Source organism: Trichosurus vulpecula, chromosome 4 (genome assembly GCF_011100635.1).
Source record: "Trichosurus vulpecula isolate mTriVul1 chromosome 4, mTriVul1.pri, whole genome shotgun sequence".
NCBI lineage: Eukaryota > Metazoa > Chordata > Mammalia > Diprotodontia > Phalangeridae > Trichosurus > Trichosurus vulpecula.
In genome coordinates this window covers 74,718,814-74,745,285 of record NC_050576.1, presented here as the reverse complement: position 1 = coordinate 74,745,285, position 26,472 = coordinate 74,718,814, and the positions used below count along the sequence as shown (strand labels likewise).

Here is a 26,472-nt window from a genome sequence, read left to right as displayed (position 1 = left end):
CAAAAGGTTTTGAGATAAAGAGAAGGGAAAGAGGGACCCTAAGGTGAATGAGTGGTCTCAATCTTCTCAAGAGGAAGTAAGAAGAAAGTCTTCAGGTGAGAGGGGAAGGGAAGGTACAGAAAGGCTAAAGGGAGAAAATAGCTTCTGTGGGGAGATAGGGAACCAATTAAGGAGGAATAAAAGGATGGCCTTACTACAGAGAAGAGTCAGTTGGAATTAGATAACATACATTTGTAGTATACCTTAACAGCACGATTATGTGCCTTTCTCCCACTCTATTCAGCAGCATGTGATTAGGAGGAGGTGGATGATGACTAGGGTTTGGCAAGGGATGAGTGGCAAAGGACAAGGGGGCTACAGATTTAAGAGTAAAATGTGGGAGTGAACTGCTTAATTAGAAGGTAAAATTAGGAAAGGGAAGTCAGAGTAGGGGCCTGAGAAAAGTACTGAGGGATTAGAACACCACATCTACCAAACCTAAAGGTATATAACTAATCAAGAAAAGACTAACGAGCAGAAAAGTAATTTCATTGTTAATTAACATATGTGAATCCCTAAGTGCAGAGTATTTCTCCTTGATCCTCACCTCTCGGATTTGTCGTGCAGCATCGGTGGTGAGCCGAGCGGCTTCTGCCTGCTGGGCAGCTATCTTACATGTTGTTTCCTGTAGTGCTTCAGTGGCTTCCTGTCGTGACTGAACTAGCTGCTGCAGAGATTCTGCATGGGCCTACACAAAAAAGGCAATACACTTTGATAACTTGAGCTTAAAAATGTTTTAGCCTTCTCAAAAGTAAAGGAGTTTAATCTAAAATTTTGGTATGTGGGCCAAATGTTTGATCTCTCACTTTTGTATTATTTTAAAATTTCTATACATTTCAATAATCATTATGATTATAGATTGGCATAGAGCTTGAGTAATTCTGTAGTACAAAATCTCAAAGATTCTTAATGTCAGAAGAAACCTCAGAGGACACCTAATCTAACAATATTCACTATCAAGTAATCACCCGATCTATCCTTGAAGATGCTTCAGTGGTAGGAAAGGCTGTACCTCTTGAGGCAGCCCTTTCTACCTTTGGGTGCTTTTAAACAAAGTTAATAGGCTGTACAGATTCAGAACTTCTCTAGTCCAGGTAGGAGCTTCACTCAAACAAAACTAGAAAGATGGGTGATAGATCTTCTTAAGTTAACAATGAGGCTTTCTTTGGGGAATATAGTTCCAAGCCCCAGGAACTTTCCAGTAAAAGAAAAAACAAAACAGTTTTTAAAGCCCTTCCTATGAATGAATCTACAGAATCAATTCTTCAATTCAACAACAAACATTTATTAAATATCTACTATGTCTAACACACTAAGGTAGGAAATGGAAATACAAAGGCCTTAATGAAACAGTCCTTGCCCTCAAGAAGCTTTCTACAGTCTACTAGAAGTAGGGAGGACACAACATGTACATAAATAAATAGGAATAAGGACTAGGTTTGTGCTTTCACTGGTACAGGGAACTCCCAGGTGAGGAAATTCCCTCTACCAAGGCAGATCAGTGCCATCTCTGCAGCTCAGATTCTTGGAGCCCTTAGAGGTTAAGTGATCTGCCCAGGGTCCCACAGCCAGGATGGATCAGAGGTAGGTCTTAAACTAGGTCTTCCCAGCTTAGGATGCCAGCTCTCCATACACTCCATCATATTGCCTCTCTCTTTATTTTGTAAACACAAAAGGTATACAAAATGATACAAAGCAATTTCATGAGGAAGAGAACAAAGCAAGCTGGGCTCTAGGGTGGGGATCCCAAGATTCCCTAAGAGTCCTAGCTTTAGGGACTTGGTGAAGCTTGAAGTCTTAACATGGACTTGTTTCCCCGCTTGCTACAATACTGACAAGGTAAAGGAAGAAGAGGGATGGACATGTCCATAATAACTAACATCACCTGCGCAGCTTTGTGCCGGGCCTCCTCCAGCTGTCTCTGACTTTCCAGGGCCTCATGTTCAGCCTTCAACTTCAAAAGTGCCAGGTCTCGTTCATGACGCTGCTGCTGTGCCTGTATGTAACATTGAGTCAAATATGTGTTATAATACAGATAATAACTATAACAGACTTACTCCTAATATGTGAACACATCAAGGATTTGCTATTTCATCAGAGACTTGTTTAAAAATACTCTATCTTTAAGCTTCATTTTAAAAAAATCTACGTGCTGATGTTTATAGGACTGATTATGATGTATATAGCAAGCTGGCTACACACTAGAAAAGTGTGGTACAGTAAAAGATGATTCAATGCATCTATAATACTGCTTGAGAGAGATGAAAACAGAGGGAAAGAAAATAGAAAGGAACCATTATGGATACCTTTAGGATCTGAGCCAAGGAGACAGTCTCCTGCTGGGCCAGTGATATGCCTCGAACTCTTTCTACATCTGTCAGCTGGCGTACAGATTCCTCGATAGCACTTAAGTAGCTAAGCTCTGCTGTCATACGGTGCTGAAGACCAGCAGGAGAAAAGCGCATCGCACCTGAAAGATCACAAGAGACAAATGTAGAAAGTTCACAGCAACTATTTCTAAATTAAAATTTATAAATTAAAAAAAAATTGGTTTGGATCAGACCTGTGATTTCAGCAGCGTAAAGCACTACCCAAGGAGAGAATCTCTTTACCAATACAGATCTTTTGCAACTGATAGTCTTGAGAGGGTTATCTAGCACACTAAGAGGTCAGGCGAGCCTGGAGATGAGTCAGAAGAATGGATTTTCTGACTCCATGGCTGTCTCCACTACAGCAGGCTGCTTTTCCCAATTCCCATTGTAAGAGTCATAAAACAATTTTCTGTTTTCTCTGAATTTGGTAATTATAAACCTTGCCATAAATTTTAATATGTCAATGCTAGGGACATGAAAAAAAAAACACAGGAATTTCAAGTTCTTGGCAAATTTTACTGGAAAAGCTTCTAGTCCCTCTTGAATCCTTCTTCTCTTCAATATTTAGGTTAATATTACAGAATTTATGTTCAGTCTTTCAAAAATACTTATAGAATAACAGAATCTTAGAGATGGTAGAAAACTCAGATGTCACCAAATCAAGACAATGCTGAGTTATAAGTCCCTCTCTCATACCCCCATGTGGTCACCCAGAGACCTCATTCCTTTCCAAACCAGCCAATTTCATGACTGGACAGCTTGAATTGTTAAGGAGTATTCATTTACACAGGGCTTAAATCTATGTCCTTGTAACATTTGCCCGTTGGTCTTGGTTTTGCCTTCTGGGGCACTAAGTAAAACAAAACTATTATCTCTCTTAGATGATTTTCAAACAATATACCCAAACAGAATTAATCTTCACTTAAAAAATATTTTTCTGTCATTCAACAGGAAAAGTAGTTTTTTCTGACTTGAAAGTAAAGGAAAGTTCAAACTCATGTTTTATATAAAAAGTTACAATTGTATGAAATACACTTGCCTGGGGTTGAAGGTGTTCCTGCTGTTGCCTTACTACCTGCTACATTCATGTCAGAGAAGGCAGCATTGGGTTTGAATACCGATGGTGTTGGAGGCAAGACTGCTGGGGATCTAGTCCTCTCCACTGAGTTTGCTGGAAGGTCAAACTGTGAAAGTCTCTGGGAGCTTGGAGACAAGGGAGAAGTTGGAGTTCTCTGCGATCTTCCCTTATCTGACGAGAGACTAAAGAATTTTTTTAAGCTAAAACAAAGTAGTACTTTGAGATCAGACATTAGATAGCTCTTTTTAAAAAAAATATTTGTGCCAGTAATAACTTCTTTACCAGAATAGTCATTTCATTGGTATAGCGGACTCCAAATAAATAAGCTATCTCTGCCATACACATCAGAACTCTTGCCAGGTAGCTTCTAGAGGTTGAGCTAACTTGCCCAGAATCACAGACCCAGTATGGGTAATAGGTGGGACTTGAAATCTGATCGTCCTGACTTGGTGGCCTCAGGGAATTCATAACAGTATAATAATTCATTTCTGTTTAACATATACTTTAGAAGACACTGACCAAAGGTAAAGGGGAATCTAGCGTTTGATGTTGAAACTCTTATTTTTTTTCCTACAACATACAGGTGCTATCCTTCCTTATACAGAAGTTCATTTTGAGTATTTGCTAACAATCAATCTAGTGTTAAACCAAAGGCCTCAATATATTTTCTTTTAAATACCAATTAAAAGACTGATACATAAAATGAAAAGATGAGCAATCCACAAAAGGATAAATTTAAAAACACTAATACAATAAAAATATCAAGATTTCTCCAATAAAGAATAGCATGCTCTTTTTGTGATGGCAAAGAACTGGAAACTGAGGGGATGCTCATCAGCTGCGGAATGGTTGAACAAGTTGTGGTATATGAATGTAATGGAATACTATTGTTCTATAAGAAATGATGAGCAGGCAGATTTCAGAAAAACCTGGAAAGACTTACATGAACTTACACTAAATGAAATGAGCAGAACCAGGAGAATATTATACACAGTAACAGCAACACTATATGATGACCAACTCTGATAGACTTAGCTCTTCCCATCAATGCAATGATCTAATACAATTCCAAAAGACACATGACAGAAAATGCCATCCATGTCCAGAGAAAAGATCTATGGAGTCTGAATGCAGATCGAAGTACACTATTCTCTTTCTTATGTTACTTTTTGTTTTGTTTTTTTTTCACGGTTGTTCCCATTTGTTCTGATTCTTCTTTTACAACATGACTAATGTGGAAATACAGGGTGTTCCTTAAGTCTGGACAGATAGGCAAAAAATGCATATTTTCTAGAAATGAAATAAATGAAATTTTCAACCACATTTTATTTAATTGGAATATTAACAAATAACATCTTCAATATGATTTCCATCATTTGTGATGCAAAGGTTGATGTACTTTTGCAAGATTCACATGAACTTGATGCAATAACTCCACATTTCCTATGTGTTCAGACTTTAGAAACACCCTGTATGTTTAATATGCTCAAACATGTAGAGTCTGTATCAGACTGCATGTCTGGTGGGGGGGGGGGGCAGATTTAGAACTCAAAATCTTATAAAAAGCAAGTGTTGAAAGCCAGAAATTAATTTTTTAAAAAATAGCATGCTAAGAAGATTCCCTGTTGTTTTAATTTTACCCATATTCTTAAGCAGTATTTTAACTCTATCTCTAAACCATGCTCTCTTTTATACATACTTGTTTCCTAAAGCATTTGTTTTCCTAATGATGCATACACTATTCCATTCAATTTTTGCAAAACTAAAAAGTATTTTGAAAATTCCTTTTAAAACTTTTTATAAAATCATCTAAAGACTTAACTGGGGCAATTGGGTGGCACAATAGCTAGAACACTGGGCTTGGAATAAGGAAGACTCATCTTCATGAACTCAAATCTGGCCTCAGACATTTATTAGCTGTGTGATCGTGACCCTAAGCAAGTCACTTAACCCTGTTTGCCTCAGTTCCTCATCTGTAAAATGAGTTGGAGAAGTAAATGGCAAACCACTCCAGGATCTTCGCCATGAAAACCCCAAAATGGAGTCACAAAGAGTTGGACATGACTGAAAAATGACTGAAAAACAAAAAAGACTTAACTAAAGTACAATAGCAGCTAAAATTTTTCAGATGCACTAAGTAAACAAGTCTCATTTGATTCACAAAGCAGCTAGGAATAACTCACAAATAAGACATAAATAAAATTATGTGTTACACTTTACAACAATCATGAATATATACATGAAAATGTATCTGTATGTCTAGTTTCTGAATAGAATTAATGCCACGAGAGGTACTCACATATTTTCAGTGAACTTAATTTTCTCTTCATGAAGGAACAATATTAACTAGTTAACACTAGTTAAATAATTTCAATTCAGTAGATAAACAAAAAGATTTATCTTTAAATTGACTTCCACCAAGCTTCTATTCTCCCTTTAGATTTCCACCATAGAAAACACCCTTTTCTATACTAAATAATAGCACTCTAGAACTCATCTGTCTCTTCCCAAGCCAGGAGCCATTATTTGCCAAAACGACATTCGTGTGGCTTCTACTAGAAGAGTTTACAGCAGTTTTTCAAAGAACATTTGATTATATTTCATAGAGTTCCAAATGGATGTAAACAGGGAAGACACAACTCATACAACAGGAACAAAGAGAAACCAGTCATTTTCTTCCAATCACCTTAGGAAATTTAAGGAGGTGATGTTGCAGAAACTGTTTAAAATGCTTAATGATCTGGAAGGGGGAAATCACGTTTGGCATAAGCAGTATTCTGCAAAGAGGCTAAAAGAATATAACAATCAGACCTAAAGAATATAGAGTTGCTAAAGGGCAGAGTAGCAGTGAGGAGGTACCCACTAGTTCCTGAAGCATCCAATTACATTTCTGGATAGCTGAAACTGTCAGAAAATAATTCTTTGTATCAGGCATTAATTTGCCTCTTGTAACTCCCATTTAATGCTCTGAGTTCTGCCTTCTGGGCTAACCAGAACCAGTCTAATTCCTTTTCCACATGAAAATCTTTACAATTACAAAATGACAACACTACACATGTGGTCCACCCAGGGCAAAAGACAGAGAGACTACTACCTCCTTATTCCTAGAAACTATGCTTTTTTCAATTCAGTCCAAGATCACATTCTAGTTCTTGGCTGCCATAGCACACTGTTAACTCACATTCAGCTTCCAGTAAAAACCCTCAGAACTTTTTCAGACAAACTGCGTATTACACTTCTTATGCTTTCAACGTCAATTTGTTGAATTCATGTAAGATCTTATATTTATCTTCATTAAATTTCATCTAATGAATTCAATACAATGCTTTCTTTCTCAAAATCTTTTTGGAGATTTCCAAATGTTTTGGATATCCAGAATATTTTGGAGATTTGGATATGTTCAAATCCCTAAAAGAGGACAGAATACGTCATTCAACATGTATTATTCACTGCCAGCTTTGTGTTTTCTACAAAGGCATTAATGTAAGATATATACAGAGTAGATGGAAGGTAACCTCAAAGTAGAAGATTCTACATTATAATAGAAGTGACTAGAAACAAATAGTACTGTGACAGGGAATCTGATGAGGAGGTTTCTAACAGGCTAATTAAAAGATGAACAGAATAAGGTTATGACTGTAAGGATAAACAGGAGAGAGTAAATTCAAAAGATTACAAAAGAGGAAAAAGCACATGATTTTGCAACACGCCTAATAGGAAGGACTGTGCCAAGCTGAAAATTATCTCAAGGTTTCTTATTTGTAAAGTAAATGATAGGATAGCACTAAGCTTTAATAATATATAAATTAAATATAAAAAATAATCTTTACCTCATAGATTGCCCAGAAAGATTTTCCAAAGTGCTATCAGTATCAGAATACTGTTCATAATCATTAACGGGAATTTTGCTACTAGTCACAGGCTTCTTTCCCTTGTGAGACCCACGATCTGAACTAGACTGTGTTCTTTCTTCTTCACGCAGAATGTTTTGAGCACCACCAGTAAATGATGCTAACCCTGAAATACAAAATACTTGTAAGCAAGGATCCAACTGTCAATATAAAAATGCCAGCAAGTAATAGTGGATAGAGAATTAGATCTGAAGTCAAGATAAAGACGGAGAATCCCTAGGGTTCAATCCCTCCTCTGACATTTAGCACTTCTGTGACCCTGGGAAATTCATTTAACCTGAGTCTCAGTTTTCTCTTATGGAAAACTGGGATAATAATACTTGTGATGTTTACTTCATATGGTTGTTATGAGGCTCAAATTATATATAATAATGTGTATGTGTGCGTGTGTGTATGTATATGTATATATAAACACTTTACAAAATATAAATAATTTAAATATCAGTTATTAATAGCAAATGTCATTAATAACACAACACTAAGTAGTTATAAAAATCAATTTAATAAATATTTATTAAGGACCGAATATGTGACAAGCATCATGCTAAGCTCTAGGGATAGAAAAAGAGACAAAAGACAGTCCTTGCAAAAACAGATACACTAATGAACTCCTGGTGGAATAGTGAACTGGTTCAACCACTATGGAAAACAATGTGGAACTATGCCCAAAAGGCTATAAAATTGTGTAATACCAGTATTAGGTCTGTATCCTAAAGAGACCAAAAGAAAGAGAAAAAGACTACAAAACCTATTTATAGCAGCTCTTTTTGTGGTAACAAAGAATTGGAAACTAGGGGGATGTTCATCAATTGGAGAATGGATTAACAAGTTCTGGCATTTGATTGTGATAGAGTACTTTTGTGCTATAAGAAATGATGAGGGAGGTGGTTTCAGAAAAACATTGCAGGAACTATATAAACTGACTGAAAGTGAAATGAAAAGGAATGGGAGATCATCTTGAACAGTAACAGCAATGTCACGATGATGATCAATTGTGAAAGACCTGGCTACACTGAACAACACAATGATCCAAGAAAATTCCAAAGAACTCATGATGAAAAAATGCTATTCACCTCCAGAGAGAGAAATGATGAACTGAATGCAAACTGAAGTACATTTTTCTCACATTCTGTAAATTTTCTTACTTTTTTTGTAAATATGGCTAATACGGAAATATCTTTTGCATGATTTCGCAAGTATAATTGATACCTTATTGCTTGCCTTATCAGTAGGTGTGGGAGAGGGTAGAAGAGAGAGAATCTGCAACTCAAAATTTAAAAAAAAAAGTTAAAATTAAAACATTGAAAAAAAGACAGTCCTTGCCTTTGAACAGCTTACAATCTAATGGGTGAGACAACATGTAAACAATTACAAACAAGCAAGCTATGTTGAGGATAAATAGGAAATAATTAACAGAGGAAAGGTACTAGAATTAAGAGTTCAGAAAGGCTTCCTGTAAAAAATGGGACTTAGAAGATGTCATGGAAGACAGTAAACAGAGGTAAAGAAAGAGAGTCTTCTAGGTATGGAGGACATCCAGAGAAAATGCCCAGAGCTGAGAGATGGAATGTCTTGTGAAACAGACAGGAGGTCTGTGTCACTGGCCTGAAGAACACATAGAAAAGAGTAATAAATAAGAATAGAAAAGTTGGAAGGGACTAAGTTATAAAGGGCTTTGAATGCCAAACAGTAGATTTGGTATTTGATCTTGGAGGTGATAAAGAGCTGCTGAAGTTAAGTATGGAGTGTGAAATAACCGGACCTGTGCTTTAAGAAAATCACTTTAGTGGCTGAACGGAGGAAGAATTGGAATGGGACAGGCATACCTACCAACAGACTATTGCAACAGTTTAGGGCTAAGCATAAGATGATATAGGCCAACATAGGCCAATATCAGGGTAGTGGCCGTGACAGAGGAAAGGCATATTTGAAAGATGCTGCAAAGGTGAAATTGACAGGTCTAGGCAACAGATTAGATATCAGGGAATGAGAGATAATGAGAAATCAAGGGATGACTCCTAGTTTGTGAGCATGAGGAATTGGGAGGATGGTATCACCCTATACAGTAACAGGGAAGAGGAGGAGGAAGGGTAGAGGGAAAGATAATGAGTTCTGTTTTGGGCAAGATGTCTACCAGACATCCAACCTGAGATATCTGAAAAGGCAGTTGGAGATGTGAAATTGGAGGTCAACAGAGAGGCTGGGGCAAGTAAGGTATACTGGAGAATCATAAGCATAAAGATGGGCTGATGAGAGCACCAAATGGAGTAACATAAAGGGGGAAGAGAAGAGGGTCCAGGACAGAAGCCTGTGGGACACCTAAGGTTAGAGGATGTGACCTGGATAAGGATCCAGCAAAGGAGACTAAGAAGAGGTCAGATAGGTAGGAGGAGAACTAGGAGAGAGTGGTGTCTAGAGAGAAGAGATTATCAAGAAGGAAAGAGTGATTAAAGTGTCAAAAGCTACAGAGGCTTTGAGAAGTATTAGGACTAAGAAAAGGCCACTACTTTTGGCAATTAAGAGATCATCAGTAACTTTGAAGAGAGCAGTTTCAATGGAATGATAAAAAGACAGTGAGATGACAGATAGCGGAAGCATTTACTGTAAGACAGACTTTTCAAGGAATTTAGCTATAGAAGGTAGAAGAGATATAAGACAATACTTAATGGGGATGGAAAAATGAAATGAGGGTTGATGTAGGAGACACAGAAATGTTTGTAGACAGCAGGGGAGAAGCCAGGAAACAAGGAGAAATTGAAAACGAGTAAGGATAACAGAGAAGGCAATCTGTTGGAGGAATAGGAATAGAATGGGATTGTTCAAGTAGGTAGAAAGGTTAGCCCTGGTAAGGAGTAAAGGGGCTGAGGATGACATAATAGCAAAAGGCTCCTGAGCAATAGGATATGAGGAAGAGGGGAAAAGGGGGAGCTCACAGTGAATGGCCTCAATTTTTTTTCTGTAAAATATAGGGCAAGATTCTCAGCTGAGATGGTGGGGGAAGAGAGTCATGGGAGGTTTGAGAAGGGATGAAAACATTTGGAAGAATTGTTGTGGAGAGTAGGAGAGGGAGCTGATAAGGCAGGTATAGAAGGACTGATTGCCTACTGGCAGTGACGTCCCAGTTGAGGTTACTAACGTAAATTCGTATAGTGGACCCAGTCAGGAGAGTTGTATGATTTTCTCCACCTTCATTCAATACAACTTGTGTAGGAGCTAAGGTGGAAAATGGTGGGAGGGAGGCTTGGTAGAGTATAACTGGCAAAATGATAAGAGACTAAAGATTCATATTTATATGCAAGACGTAATTATTCCAAAAGGCATTTATGCAGATCACGGAAACTGATGAAACAAGGGCTGAAATTCACAAAGAGTAGTAGGAGCTTTTTAGACATTATTAGACATGCAACTCATTAAAGATTTGGGACACAGTATATTTGTATAGTTACATATCATATAAGAAAGAATGTTTAAGATTCCATTTAATCTTTATATTGGTGATATCTATAAATGCCTTTCTTTTAAAGTCATAAAATAACAGAATGTCAGAGCAAGAAAGAACTTCAGATTTCCTCTGGCTGATGCCCTGATAATAACTCACATTTACATAATGTTTTAAGGTTTATTTCCTCAGAACAACACTTTGAGGTAGGTGATGCAAGTACATAATTTATGGTCCAGTAAAACTGGCGTTCTCAATGCTCCTTACATATAGCACTCCATTTCCTGTCTCCTTGCTGGGCAATGGCTGGAATGTTCTTCTCATCATCTCCACCTGTTAGAATCTCTCATTTCCTTTAAAGACTCAGCTCAGGCATCACCTTCTACATGAATCCCTTCTTAATCCTCCCAACTTCTGTTCCCCCTAAATCATTTTGTATCTATTTTGGGTCTACTTTGCATATACTTATAGAGATACCTGTTGTCTTTCCTGATAGAATATAACCTCCTTTGGGAGGTTGTCTTTGTATCCTAGCCCCTAGAATAATACCGAGCACATAAGAGGTGTTTAATAAATGTTGGTTGATTGTTGGATGGGCCTCTGAAAGGTTGTAGTTTGCCAAAGATCACAACTAGTATCCAAATTCAGATCCCCTGACGCCTTATGTATTCTTCCCTATGCAACACTGCCTGCTTCTCATTTCTTAACCTGATTTTTTAAGTACTGGTAGTCTGAAACGAATAATGAATGAGAAATAAGTAGGACTAAGTTTTAGTCTCAGCTTTGCCATTAACTCAGGTTCTCTCTTAATCACTTGTCTGTGTCTTAGTTTTCATATCTATAAAACAAAGAGAGTAGATGTAAGATCCTTCTATCTCTAAAATTGTGAGTCTGTAATAATAATTATTATTATTATAATAGCTCACAGTTATATGGTATTCCAATATTTACAAAGATTCAAATTTCAGAAGGTGTTCAGATAAAGGATCTCATAGCCTAAAATTCTACAGAGGAATCTGCTTCAAGGGAGTTGGGAAGCCTTTAATTCTGAAGACACAAATTCATATGAGTATAGCGAGGAAGAAAAGTAGGAGTTTTTAAATAGACTAAGCCCGCTAAGGTGAACATAAAAGGAAATCATCAACCAACTTAAATTTTTAAAAAATATTAACAGGAGATAGAAACAAAGGCAAGTAACTGATGAATATAAATGTATAAATGTGATACACACCTACAAGAACAGTGTTAGAAATTTTTAAAGTTCAGTGAAACTGACACACTAGCAATGAATTTTAAAAGCAAGAAAAAGAGGGCTTTTTAGCTATGTTGGAAGCAAGAGAAAGGTTAAGGAGGGGAAGGAATCAATGCTCAAGCTGGATGTGATCATAACAGATGACAGAAAGAATGCAAAACTTGTTCAGTTGGTTCAGTAATGTCCAACTCTTTGTGACCTCATTTGGGGTTTTCTTGGCAATGATACTGGAGTGGTTTGTCATTTTCTTCTCTAGCCCATTTTACAGATGAGGAAACTGAGGCAAACAGGGTGAAGTGACTTGCCCAGGGTCACAAAGTTAGTAAGTGTCTGAGGCCAGAGTTGAACTCAGGAAGGTGAGTCTTCCCGCCTCCAGGACTGGCACTCTAGACTCTATGCAAGCTAGCTGCCCAATGCAAAACTTCTTGTTGCTGTTCAGTCGTTTCAGTTGTGTCCAACTCTTTATAACCCCATTTGTGGTTATCTTGGCCATTTCCTTCTTCATTTAACAGATGAGGAAACTGAGGCCTTGTTTTCTCTTCCAAGGATAATGATCTCAGGCCTGAGAAGGACAGAACAAAAATGACTAGTAGGATGTTGAAACACAAAATAAGGAAGAAAATGGAAGGACAACACCAGAGTGTCTTCAATGACTTCAAAGTACCAATTCCAGATAAACTACATCCTATGGAATTAAAAGAACTGGCAAATTTCATTGCTGAACTAATGATCTATAAAAATAATGCAGAGAATAGGAGAAGGGTCACAGGCCTGAAAACAGGCAAATGTTCCAATGTTTAAAAAAGGTTCTACAAACTGTAGTAAACATGACATTAATTTAAGGCAAAACTGTTGAACATATTATTAAAAGGATATTTATGATGACTAAGTCCACATAGGCTCTTCAAGAACAAATAATGCCTGAATATTCTCATTTCTTTTTCTGACAGAGTTGAAAGATTGATAAATCAAGAGAATGTTGCAGAGAAAATGTATCTGGATTTCAAGCTGGTATTTTGCAAAATATCTCATTATGTACTTTGGGGCGAAAATTGAAAGGTATAAGCTAAATAAATAGTACAGTTAAGTGGATTTATAAATTGTTGAATGATAATCTAAAGACTGATCAATGGATCATTTGTCAACCTAGGTGGAAGTTTCAGATGCCTCAGAGATGTCACTGCTCCTGTCAATGACTTGAAAATAGGATTAAGTGCTACCTTTACTGAATGTTTGGAGATACTAAGCTGAGGATTATTATATCAGATTATTATATCATTGAGTAATAGCCAAAAATCAAAAAGATCTTTATGTATAACAATAGACCAAAATCAATTAAGATAGAAATTAACATAGCAAAATCCCCCTAAAAATTAAAGTTGAGGATCTCCTGAACGACAATGTAGAAAAAGAGTAAAGGCATAAGCAGAATGCAACACATTGTAAACTTGGAAAAAAGATGTAAAAAAAGTCAGAGAAATGTACGACCAGAAAGAAGCATAAACTGGCATGAGCAAGAGATAAAGAAATGCTCTACTTGTGTACATGTGATGTCATGATGAGTAAGTCCTCTGTGGTAAATGAATAACAGAAGCTAGGTAAGAGTTGCACAGGCTAGTCAGACATGGATGGATTACGATCTGTATCAATGGAGGGAATACCTATGTTGATGAGATCATAAATCCAATGAAATGTCTGAGTAAATATAAAGTCTTACATGCAGGTTAAAAAAAAATCAACTCCAAAGTTCAGACACGATCAATATAAATCAACAGTGTAACATGGAAACCAAAAAAGCTAAAGTGATCTTAAATTGAAGTAAGAGAAGTTCAACATTCAAAGTAAGGAAAATAACAGCTTCACTGTACTCTACACCTTAGGTGGTCAGAATGCGTTCTGAGCACTACGTTTCAGAAAGTACCTTAATAAATTAGAGGATGTCCAAGAAAGAAAAACCAGGACATCAAGAGAACAGATCATGCCACATAAAGATTCTACAATGTAGAAGAAAAGACTTTGTAGAGACATGACAGATGTCAAGTATTTGAATGAATAAAGAAGGAATGTAGATTTGGCTTTGCTTGTCACCAGAAAACAGAACCTCAGCAAAAAGGAAGCTAGAGATGGACTTAGACTTAGCATAAGAAAAAACATAACAATCAAACTGTCTTAAAGTGAAACTGACTACTTCAAAGAGTAGTGGATTCATTAATCCTGGAATTCTTCAAAAGGATGCTAGATGGACATTTGGTCTAGCAGATCATAGAGGGAATACATGTCTGGATATGAGATATATTCAATAACTCTGTTAACTTCTGAGGTTTCTCCAATTCTGTGATTTAATCAAATTAAACAATCTATGCAAAGCACTTTGCAATGCTTAAAGTGTTACAGAAATGTCTGTTATTATTATTTTATGAACATTGAAACACTAAGTATGTTTTCTTATTACAAGTAAACAACAACAATTCATTTCTCAGATTAAATCATAGATAAAGCATTAGTTATTGTATTAATATTATAAAAGGCATTTCTTAAAGTTTTAGTTGTAACAAAGGACATTCTGTTAAAAAGGTTCACTACTGAGATAATTATACCAATGCCTTATTAAAAAAATTAACACATGCTTAAGAAAGTGATTAAATATTTGAAAATGCATTTTTTTTAAAAATAGTAGGAAATAGCACTAAGAATCCGATCCTTTCCTTACTGGACTTTTACATTTCTGACTTTTCCTTATTTCCTTATACAGAAATAAAGGATGTATAAGAATTATCAAAAAGTATAAGGTGCTCTCTACAAATGTAGAGCACTTACATTCTTTCTTTTCCTTTCTTCCTTTTTTTCCTTTGGAAGAAGTAGATGAACGAGATGATGTGGCAGACTGAGTCCCTGCTGAATGTTGGGATTTCCTGCTAGAAGGCTCTTCCTGAATGCTTGAATTGCTACTACTGATACTATAATAAAATGGATAATATTGTTTTAAAAAATAAGAAAAAATGCCATTAAGTATTCACACATTACAAACTAAACAAACATGTACACACATTCCATTTAGCCTATAGAAAGGACTGAAATCAAGGAAAGACGCATTTTACTTCTTTTTTTATTGTCTTACAATCACTATGCCTCAACCTTTCCTAAGTAAAGGAAGCCATCTATACCTAAGGCATTATGGCATAACAGAAATCAAATTCAGATTGTAGGAGTTAACCACTTTTCCCCCACTAATAAGCTCTTTCACTACTATGATAACAGAATCTATTTTAATCTAGGGGTATAATACATTTAACCATATATTTATCAACAATAGCATATCACTGCTATGCAAAATAGCCTTTTTAGAAATATGATCTCATTAAAAAGTTCAGTTTTACACATTTTCTTTGCAGTTCTCTCTACAATAATCTTAATAACCATTATTTAACAATTTTGATTGATAATTTCTTTAATTTTGTGTTCTGAGCAACAGCCTACAAAAAACAGACTGCTGCTGAATATGACAAGTAAATCACATAATGATAAATTAATGGGGAGAAAAATTTTTGTAGCAAATCAAAAGAAAGTGAAACAAGAATCTTATCTACCCAAACTCTTATCACAGAAATTCAACTTTTTAGTTTATTTGTTTTGGGACATTGTGTCTTCCTATGTCCCCTAGGCTGTAAGTGCAGTGGCCACTCACGAGCTGAATCTCAATACCAATCAACACAGAAGTTTCGGCCTGCTCTGTTTTTCTGACCTGGGCCAATTCGCCCCTCTGGGAAGCTTACCATAAGCATACCATAAGAATACCTAGTCATCTTTAGCTTACTGTAGGATCAGAACTCTCAACTTAAGAGATCTACCAGTCTCAGCCTGCCACAGTGTTAAGGATTACAGTAGAGAGCCAACATGTTGAGCACAGAAATTCAATTTTGCTGTTTTTCCATGAATAGTTACTCCGTGGCACCCTTTAGCACCCTTTAGACCTACCAATATAACTAATTTTGAAAAGTAAATCTGACTAATTTTCAAACCATTACTCTTACGTAATTTTCTTTTTCATATTTCAATTCATACTCTCGAAATAGTCTTACATAGGTTCATAAGCAGATTTTTTTTCTGTCAATGTTCCATTTGCTGGAGAGGATACAAAATCATCTTCATATGAAATACTGCCTGCAGGGGTTGTAATAGGAAGTAAAGGTCGTAACACTGGTGATCCTTTATCCAACATGTCTTCAAAACCTGTCAAAAAGATATTATCAAGATGGAGTAAATACGAATCACAGGCATTCCTCAACTATGAAGATTCTCTCCAAGTAACTCAAACTTTCGAACTAACAAAAATGGTTTTCAAAATGGATCCATGGCAACAGGAGGGCTATAAGGAAATGAGGCTAGGTGGTAAGTAACCAGAGTTTTACACATGGAGTCAGGAAGAACTAAATTCATACCCAGCCTCAGACACTTCCTAGTTGTGTAACCTTGGACAAGTCATTTAATGTTTGCCTCATTTTCTCAACTGTGAAATAGGAATAATAATAACACCAAAGTGGGGATAACAACAACATCTGTCTCTCAAGGTTGTTGTGAAGATCAAATGAAATAATATTTATAAAGCACTTGATACAGTGTCTGGCATACAACAGATGCTATATAAACACTAAATAAAATGCATTATTATCATAGCTGTTATTGAAATTAGTATTCTTAGAATAAAAATCACATACTACATCTAGCATTGTTTTATTTTTAAATTTAAGAAAAATTTTAAAAAACAACAACATAAGAACAACTTTAAACCATTAACATCAGTTACCTTCCTGGAAGAATACTTAACAAAAGCAAAGCAACAGAGGACACAAACTCACCCAAGCACAGAAAATAATGGCTTTCAAATATTCAAAGAATATTAGACCTAGAAAGAAGCTCAGAGAGCATCTAGTCCAATTCTTTTATTTTACACTGAGAAAATAGCAGCCCAGAGATCACAAAGTGCTTAAGAAGTAACAGTATGACTAGATAACTGAGATCTTTTGAATCCTAGTTCAGTATTCTCACCACTACTGAATTCTAAAATAAATGCAAGTAGCAAAAGCTACCCAGGATGCAGTGATAGCTCCCACAAAGCACACATTAAATTAGAGGTGGGAAATTCTGTAGGCATGTCAGCAAGGGTTAGATGGAAATCCAGGTAGAGAAGACATCACCTAGAGCAGATCCTTTAAAAGGACCTTGAGAGCCAATAGGCAATCACAACTTCACAAAACTTACATGAAAACTAAGTTTATTGTAAGAGAAATGAACATGCATGTGGAACCCAGAGAGTTTGCAGTCCATATGGAAATTTGCATTTTTATGACAGCAAGACAAAGGGAAGAGGAGGTACCAGAAATCTTCACCTTTAGGTGAAGACATGGGAGGAGGAAAAGTGCAGTAAAGGTGGGAAAAGGACAAAACCCCTCCCTCTTGAGAACTGTTAGACTATGAAAACAGGATGATCTGCTTATCTACAAGGGTCCTAGCTGCACAAGCTATTTTTCAGCCTAGTGCAGACTAACTGGCTCCTCTCTTGACTCTCAAGGACACACAGGGAATCCAGCTTGGGATGCAAACAACACATTATGTCACCTGGGGCAGGGAGGTGGGGGGGAGGGGGTGCTTTGTCCTTTACACATTCAGGGCCTCCTGCATACTCTGGGTCCAGTGTTTCTGGAAAATATGGCAACTCAAAAAGACAAGCTGAAAAACCCCTTAACACTCCTTAACACATCAGAGAAGAAAAGAGGAAAAAGGGAAAGGAATAAGTACTGTAAAAAGTTTTTGTTTGTAGCCTCAAAATTTCTGGCTACATCATGAATTAGTATATAAAGTCTGACCACTAAATTTTCAAATAATAAAAACCAATCTGATGATTTTTCAGACTAAGTTCTAAATTTATTTCTCTCTCACAATCCACTAACCCTAAATTACTCCCAACATCATCTACCACAATTCAAATGTATCAATCAATAGATTCTATTTAGTTTCATAACTCTGAACAGAAAAGCTAAGAACTCACACTACCTACTTCAGTCACTTTAAATTTCATATGAACTAGACCATCTATTTCAGAAGTCAATTCCTCTACATTTCTTCCACTGTCTTATGCTCTGAGAAGAAATGAAAACGTAAAGAATATACTAGAAAACTATTTACTAAATATCATGTTACTCATGTTTTAGTGGAGGTTTATGAATAATACAGAAGATGACCAATATGGTCACTAGTGTAAGAAACCACTATTTGAAAATATGTTCAAGTATGTTATATGGAAGCACAATGATAGAATAGAAATAGAACTGGCTTCAGAGTTAAGGGAAACCTAAATTTCAGTCCTGACTCTTAAATATACTGTGAGACCATGAGAAAATCATTTAACTTCCTCAATTAACAAATAGTAACAAACAGTTGCCCACCAATCGGGGAATGGCTGAACAAGTTGTTATATGTGGCAATGGAATATTATTACACTATAAGAAATGATGACCAGACAGATTTCAGAAAAACCTGTAACGACTTACATGAACAGATGCAGAGTGAAGTGAGCAAAACCAGGAGAACATTGTATACAGCAACCCCAATACTGTATGATGAACAACTGTGAATGACTTAGCTATTCTCAGCAATACAATCATCCTAGATAATCCCAAAGGACTCATGATGAAAAATACTATCCGCCTCCAAAGAAAGAACTGATGGAGTCTGAATACAGATTACTTTCTTTCTTTTTTTTTTTTTGGTTTGAGTTTTCTTCCACATAATGACTAATATAGAAATATGCTTTACATGATTGCACATGTATAACCTATATCAGACTGCTTACCATCTCAAGGAGGGAGGAGGGAAGGGAAGGAGAAAAAAAAATTTGGAACTCAAAATTTAAAAAAAAAAATCTTAAAATCTTTTTACATGTAATTGGGGAAAAATGTCATTAAAAAAATATGAATAGGCAATTTTCAGAGAAAGAAATCCAATGTATCAAGTACTATGTAAAAATGCTCTAAATCACTAATAATTAGGGAAATGCAAATTAAAACAACTCTGAGGTACCACCTCGCACCCATCAGATTGGCAAAGTTGACAAAAAAATATGACAAAAGCTGGAGGGAATGAGGGAAATCAGGTACATTAATGTACTGTTAGTGAAGCTTTGAATTGGTATAGTCATTCTAGAAAACAATTTGAACTATACTTAAAAAACTACTTAACTGTGATATACTTTTAGATCTATACGCCAAAAAGATTAAATAGAGGAAAAGGACCTATATGTACAGCAGTATTTACATCTTTTTTTGTGGTGACAAAGGACTAGAAACTGAGGGGGTGTCCATCAATTGGGGAATGAATAAGTTATGGTATATGAATGTGAATATTGTTATGCTGTAAGTAATGATGAAGGGTATGGTTTTAGAAAAACCTGGGAAGACATGTATGAACTGATGCAAGCGAAGGAAGCAGAACCAGTAGAACAATTTCTACAAGAACAACAATACTGTAAGGACAAATCTTTGAAAAACTTAGGATCTTCGGTCAGTATAAAGACCAACCACAATTTCCAGAGGACTCGTGATGAAACACACTATTCACCTCTAGGGAGAAAAGTGATGGACAAGACTGCACTCTGAAGCATATTTTTACTGGGGGCAGAGGGAAAAGATGAGTATTATGGTTAATTTGTTTTGTGTGGCTATACATGTTTATAATGGGCTTTATTTTTCATGCTGTCTCCAGGGATTGGGGGTTGTTAAGAGGAGGTGGAAGGGAGAGAATTGTGAACTGAAAATAAAACTGAATTTTTTAAAAAGTCACTTAATCTCTCAGTGTTCTAGGCAGATCAAAGCCTATAAATTCCAGAGCAGGTGCTGACTTCCACCGGCAGGAATTTCCCTATCAATAGTTCCTAATATCCATGAAATTCTAAGTCCAGTTCCCCACTTTCTCCCTCACTGTAATTGAAATACATATATACAGTAAAGAAATTAAACAACATATCTTAAGGTAATGTGAAAATAACAAAAGATTTATTGATTTTTCTCACCTTTTCCATAAAGTTGATAAGACTTTGCAAAAATGTTAATGACACTATGTGGACTTCCTTTTGCCAATTCCTCCCATGATCCTTTGCTTTGTGTGCTACCTGTTTGTCCAAAAAGTGGTGAGAATTTCTCAGCATCTTTTTGAAACTCTTTGATAGGTTCATAGGCATTTCTTTCCCCAGCACAGAATTCCTTTTCCTTGAAGATATCTGTCACTATCTTCAGAGGTGAGTGCCCACCCTTGCCTTCTTCTTCCTCAGAGAGGCTCCCCTCACTAAGAAGAGGCCCTTCACTAACTGAATCTGTGCTTGAATCATGAGATATTTTGACTTGGTCTTGACCACAAACCTGGGTATCAGAGGCAGGAGAATCAGTTTGCCTCTTATTTAACTGTGCTAGTAGTCCTTCCGGTTTATGAGGTGATCGTAATCCAAAGCTTGATACAGAACTATGAGGCCTAATCACCTCAGGAAGTTTTTTAAACTCACTAAGGTTTCCCACTCCAGGAAGATTATCGTCAAAGCCTGTGTGAGATACACAGGTCCCGAGCATCTTTTGAATTCTAGCAGAAAAAATATCTTCATTATCCTCTCTCACAGGTGGACTCACAGGCTTAGCCCAATGTCCATCTTCCTGGGGACCTTGCTGCACATCATAGTCAGTGTTCCATGTTGTTCCATAGTTAATGTTGGCACCAGCTAATTTCTTGGCTTCACTTTCAATTCTGCTGGACAAAGAAGCTGCTGTTGCTTTTAGGGCTTCAATTCGATCTAACTTACTTCTGTACTGATTTGGACTAGGTTTTATCAAGGCATCTTGCTGTGTAGTTGTTGAGTTCATGTACAGTTGTGGTGTCAAAGTCCATGGCCCTGTGCCTACACCTTGGTTTCTCCTGGTTGACAATATAGATTCAAAGTCCTTCTGCAAAGTCCCTACATGTTCTAAGTCCAAAAGCTGGGACAGTAAACATCCAGTTGCTTCAATTAGTGGCTGTTGGGGAGGATAGGTCCTTGGGCTCAATCTGTCTGGCTGCATCCATGCTGGTTCTACCAAATCACTTCTGGAAAAAAAAAGTGGTACCAATTACGTTAACCAATGTAGGTCTTTATCATAAAGACAACATATTAAAAACCTACAAATTATAGAATATCTAAATCATAAAATATAGGTAGATTAAATTTTTAAACTGAGCATTTATATCTGAGACCCATAAATACCATGTGGAAAAAGTTTAAGATTGCCATATATTGATATGAATATAGTACTCAGATGCAAATTAAAATCAGTAAATTCCTAGAATGGAATGTAAGTTCCTTGAGTGCAGAGACAATTTTTGTTTTTATTTGTATCCCCAGGGCTTATCACATAGTAAACATTTAATAAATGCTTACTGATTAGTTGATATAGAGGATTAAAAGAAATTTTAAAAACATGGTTCCTAAATGTTAAGGTCAAAATCAAGATAAGGAGAAATACTTGTATGTACTAAACAAATTGGAACATCTAGGTGACCCAGTAGATGGACTGCTGGCACTGAGTCAAGAGGACCTGAGTTCAAATCCAGCCTTAGACACTTACTAGCTGTGTGACCCTGGGCAAGTCACTTAACCCTGTTTGCTTCAGTTTCCTCATGTGTAAAATGAACTGGAGACAGAAATGGCAAACCATTCTAGTATCTCTGCCAAGAAAATCCCAAATAGAGTCACAAAGACACGACTTACCACCACCACGAATCAAATAATAAATAAATTATTTAACTAGATCGTTCTAAATATAAAAAGAAAGTGGTATTAAATTCTTTCAAGGTGGCTCAATAAAAATACTGTTCAGTGTCAGTCTGGAATAAGTACCCAACCCTTATGAAATGCCAAACACTATATCATGGGTGATATAGTAGCCCAGAAATTACAAATACTAAGAACTGAGATAACGGAAGCCTAGGCAAGAATTATCTAAGGTAAAAGGGCCCTTAGGCCTACAGGCTTAAGAGAAACTGTGGAGACTATGCATTCATTTTATTCTAAACGTTGCTTTGTAAGAGATGACTACATTCTAAGGACTGATGATAAGGTATCTGGGAACAGAGATGGAGCAAACAAGGAAGGAGGAAAAAAGGTATTTATAAAGAATTACAACTATTGCTAAAAGATAAAGAGAAGCAGGACTTTGTGGTAAATCCAAGAAAGACCAGCATCTACAAGAAGCCAACTTCTACCCAGTGCCATGTTAATAACTATAGAGTTCAGGGGTTCTTAATTTTTTTTGAGTCATGGATCTTTTTGGCAGTCTGGTGAAGCCTATGGACCCATTCTCAGAATAATGGTTTCAAATGCATAAAATATATAGGATTACAAAGGAAAACTAATCACATTGAAATAAAATTATCAAAATTTTTGTTTTAAAAACACCAAGTTTACAAACCCAAAGTTAAAAGGGGGAAGAATATCCAGGTCTGATGGAGATGACGATAACTGACGTGTTTACAGCCCTTTAAGGTTTACAAAGCGCTTTACATAACTCATAGAGTAATGTCAATCAGGTGTCTATACTAAGTCTGGTATCAAGTTGGGGGGAGAGCGGCAGGGAGGAAGAGAGGGGCAGGGAGAACAGACATCAAGCTGCCTAAAGAGAGGCAAATTTGTCCAGGTTGGAAATAGAATAGGTAGAATCCTCCCTGCCTATCAGCATTGGAATTAGGTCCATACATGACCACTGCACTTAAGAGTCTGGGGGAGAAAGAAAGACCCAGTCCCAAAAATAACAAAAATTGAAGTCTTTTACATATATTATCCCATTTGGTTCTCACAATCAGAATCACACAGCTAGTGTCAGAGTTATATTAACTCAGGTCTTTCTAAGTCTAAACACTTTCTTTTCATTGACAACAGGATGGCACAGGGAAGTGGGGGGTGGGGGGTGGAGAGGGATAGACAATAGAAGGGAATACCAGCATACAGCAAGAAAAGAGTGTATAGTAATGTGGATAAATATAATGTCATATCTTTGGATCCTAAGTTCATGTTGCTATGGTCCACTACAGGATGTAGACAAAAGGCCAAAATAGCAAAGTGTCTAAAAAGGAAAGCACTAGGCGTCTAGTCAGAAGAGGCAGGTTCAGTTCCTGGATCTGACACTCTCTGTATAAACTAAGGCAAGTCAGTCAGCCTCTTTAAATTAGTTTCCTAATCTATCAAATAAGGATAATAGCTACAATAACTCTCAGCATTGTTGTTAGGAAGGCATTTTGCAAACCTTTATTAATCATACAAATGAAGTTATTATTATTCTCTACAATCCAAAATTTTTATCAATAACTATGATGAAAACATACAAAACATAGAAACGTGTCAAACTCAAAACTAAGGGAGACAGAATTAAGATTCAAAATTATTTGCACATGAATGAATTCTGGGTCAAAAGAAACAAAAAAAATTCAACAGGGATAATTATGAAGTCTCAAAATTCAGTTCTGTTTGATTTTTACTTTTTAATGTACAAATAAAGGTAGATAAAGAAGAGCGAGCGTAGTAGTAGCTCACGCAAAAACAAATCTGGGGTGTTTTAACTGACCCCAAGCTTAACTTGATTCAATAGTATGCCTTCAAAGAAAAAAGTTAACTCAATCTTAGGCTGTATTAGTATAAACATAAAATCCAAATCATAAGCAGGAAATAAAGACGTATAGCAGTTTGTGCTCATGAGAAAACAACTAAAGAACTACATTCAGTTCTGAGTATTACATTTTCATTTTAAGAAGCACACTGACATGATAGAAAACATCCAAAGAAGGAATGTCTGTGATCACAGTCTAAAAACCATGATATATGATCAATGATTCAAAAAATAAGAAAGTCAATCTATAAAAAAGAATGGGACACATGGTACACCTCTCTTTAAGTATCTGAAGGGCTGCCAAGCAGACACAAGGAGAATCATTCTGTGTTGCCCACTGGCAAAACTAGTACCAGATGGTAGATGTTACCAGGAGGGAGATTTCAACTCAATATAAAAATATTTTCCAACAACAATGGAACAATATACTCAGTACAGGAGGCAGAGATAGGACTGGACTTGTGATTTCATTGGTGTAGGGAACACATATGTGAAAAAAACTCCCTCCTAGTTTGGCACATTCTATGAAACTTGAAATCTCAGAAAAGCTGCCTAGAGCATGGAGAGGTTAAGTGCCCACCCTAGGGTCACATAGTCAACATATATGAGAAGCAGAACTCAGGACTTCCTGGCTCCAAATCTAGCTCTCAAGCCACTGTACAACACTACATAATTTTACTATGTATAGAGATGCAAAACATACAAATACAGTTGTCAAGACATTTTAAGTAGTCTGCATGTCACTAAATATTACAGTTGATCAAGCAAAAGATTTCTCTTTCTGCTTAAGAAATTTCTAAAGATATCTTTCATGCTTGAAACCTTTTAATTTTTGAGTCCTCCAAATTCAGAGAATGCTCCAACAGCACCTAACAACCTCCACTTAGATATCATGGTCTTGTAAGAGTTTCCAGGCTAGGAAAACATAGTTACAGGATAGAAATCACTACTCTAATGGAGAGACCTATAGCTTTTAATACACCTTATAAAGTACCTGTTATAGCAAGTACTAGAAAACTATCCTTATTTCCACTTCAAAGATAAGGAGACAAGATCACAGAAATTAGATGACTTGCATATGATCATGAAGCTAAGAAGGAGTTCAACTCAGATTTCTGGACTCCCACTCTAGCACTTCTTCCACTCCAACCTACTGTAGGGGCCTTTTGAGTGAGAGGATCATCAATTTAGAGTAGGGAGGGATCTTCAAAATTATAAAACTGGGAATCACAAGAATATGCCACAGATATAACAGAGGAACATGAGAGAGGGCACTCTTTTAGAGTTGCTTTCAGTTTTTACTAAATTTAAGTTTCAGGTGCTGATTAGACATCAAAGGTACAACAGGGTATAATAATTCTACAGAATATTAGAAAGTTTATATGAACTATAGCTGATCTCAACAGGAAGACTAAAATTCTGTCTATATTAAACAATTACATAACATATTCCAAAATCATTAATAAAAAAAGAAATACAAATTAAAATTCTGAGGTTTTACTTCACACTTATCAAGTGCTAAAAGTGATAAAGGATCCTAAGAGTCAACATTATAAGGGCTATAGGAAGACAGACACCTTAATAGTTGGTAGAATTATGAAAGGTTCAACCCTTCTGCGAAATAATTTGGAATCAGAGGGCTAAAAGTTACTAAAATGTTCTTACTCTTTGACCCAGGGATCCTACTACAAAGCATATGCCCCAAGGAAAGCAATGATAAAAAGAAAGGTTCCACACATAACAAAATATTTGCATCAGCACTCTGTTGCAGCAAAATATCTGAAAAGAAAATGGTTACCCACTGACTGGGAAAGAGTTTAATAAATTATGGTCTTTCATTATATTGGGCAGCTAAGTGATATAGTATATAGAGTTCCAGGCCTAGAGTCAGGAAGAACTGAGTTCAAATCTGGCCTCAGACACTTACTAGCTGTGTGACCTGGACAAATCACTTAACCCTGTTTGCCTCAGTTTCTTCATCTGTAAAATGAGCTGGAAAAGGAAATAGCATACTACTCCAGTACCTTTGTCAAGTTGGACATGACTGAAAACAACTAAACAACAACACATACCATTATAACAGAGTATTACTGCACCACAAGAAATGACAGATATGAAAAATTCAGAGAAACATGAAAAGATTTGTATGAACTGATACAAAAAAGGAACCAAGAAAACATAAAGAGTGAAGATACATTTTCACAATGAAGACAACATTAAAAGGCAGCCTTACTCAGATTAGGGCAATAACCAAATAGTTCCAAAGAACAAATTAGACACACTTCTCTCCTCTCAGTAAACAATGGGACTGGGATGGGGCATGGAAGGGAAGGGCAGGGTGTTACACAATGGATATGAAATGGTATACACCTTATTGGACATAGTAGCTTTGTCAGTTGAGTTTTGCTTACCTGTTTATTTCTGTTATGAGAAAGGATTAATGGCAGGAGTACAGGGAGATTAATATGTAAAAAACAAAAGGAATAGTAAAACTTTTTTTAAATGTTACATTAAACTTCCTATTTTATTTGAATAGACTGCATCTCTCCACATCTTACCTCACAAGAGGCTGCAGAGGTTCCGAAAGAGACATGTCACTACTAGAAGATGCACTGGGGGGACGTTCTTGTACTTTGTTTTCTTTGTCAGATTCTCCAGATGGTTGGTACCCTGGTCTTACCTACAAGAAATCAAACTTATGTTAGC

General features: G+C 36.4%; 1 protein-coding gene across 1 annotated transcript in view; it reads right to left on the bottom strand.

The window, feature by feature from the left end:
- CEP350 (centrosomal protein 350) overlaps window positions 1-26,472 on the bottom strand; it is a 179,924-nt gene that overhangs the window by 92,611 nt on the left and 60,841 nt on the right. The window contains exons 11-19 of the mRNA XM_036756981.1: window positions 26,325-26,446; window positions 20,157-21,214; window positions 16,171-16,321; window positions 14,909-15,048; window positions 7,320-7,506; window positions 3,451-3,671; window positions 2,346-2,509; window positions 1,925-2,035; window positions 587-727 (exon numbers count right to left, since the gene is read on the bottom strand). Coding sequence (XP_036612876.1) covers window positions 587-727; window positions 1,925-2,035; window positions 2,346-2,509; window positions 3,451-3,671; window positions 7,320-7,506; window positions 14,909-15,048; window positions 16,171-16,321; window positions 20,157-21,214; window positions 26,325-26,446 — 2,295 coding nt within the window. The remainder of the gene's footprint in view (window positions 1-586; window positions 728-1,924; window positions 2,036-2,345; window positions 2,510-3,450; window positions 3,672-7,319; window positions 7,507-14,908; window positions 15,049-16,170; window positions 16,322-20,156; window positions 21,215-26,324; window positions 26,447-26,472) is intronic.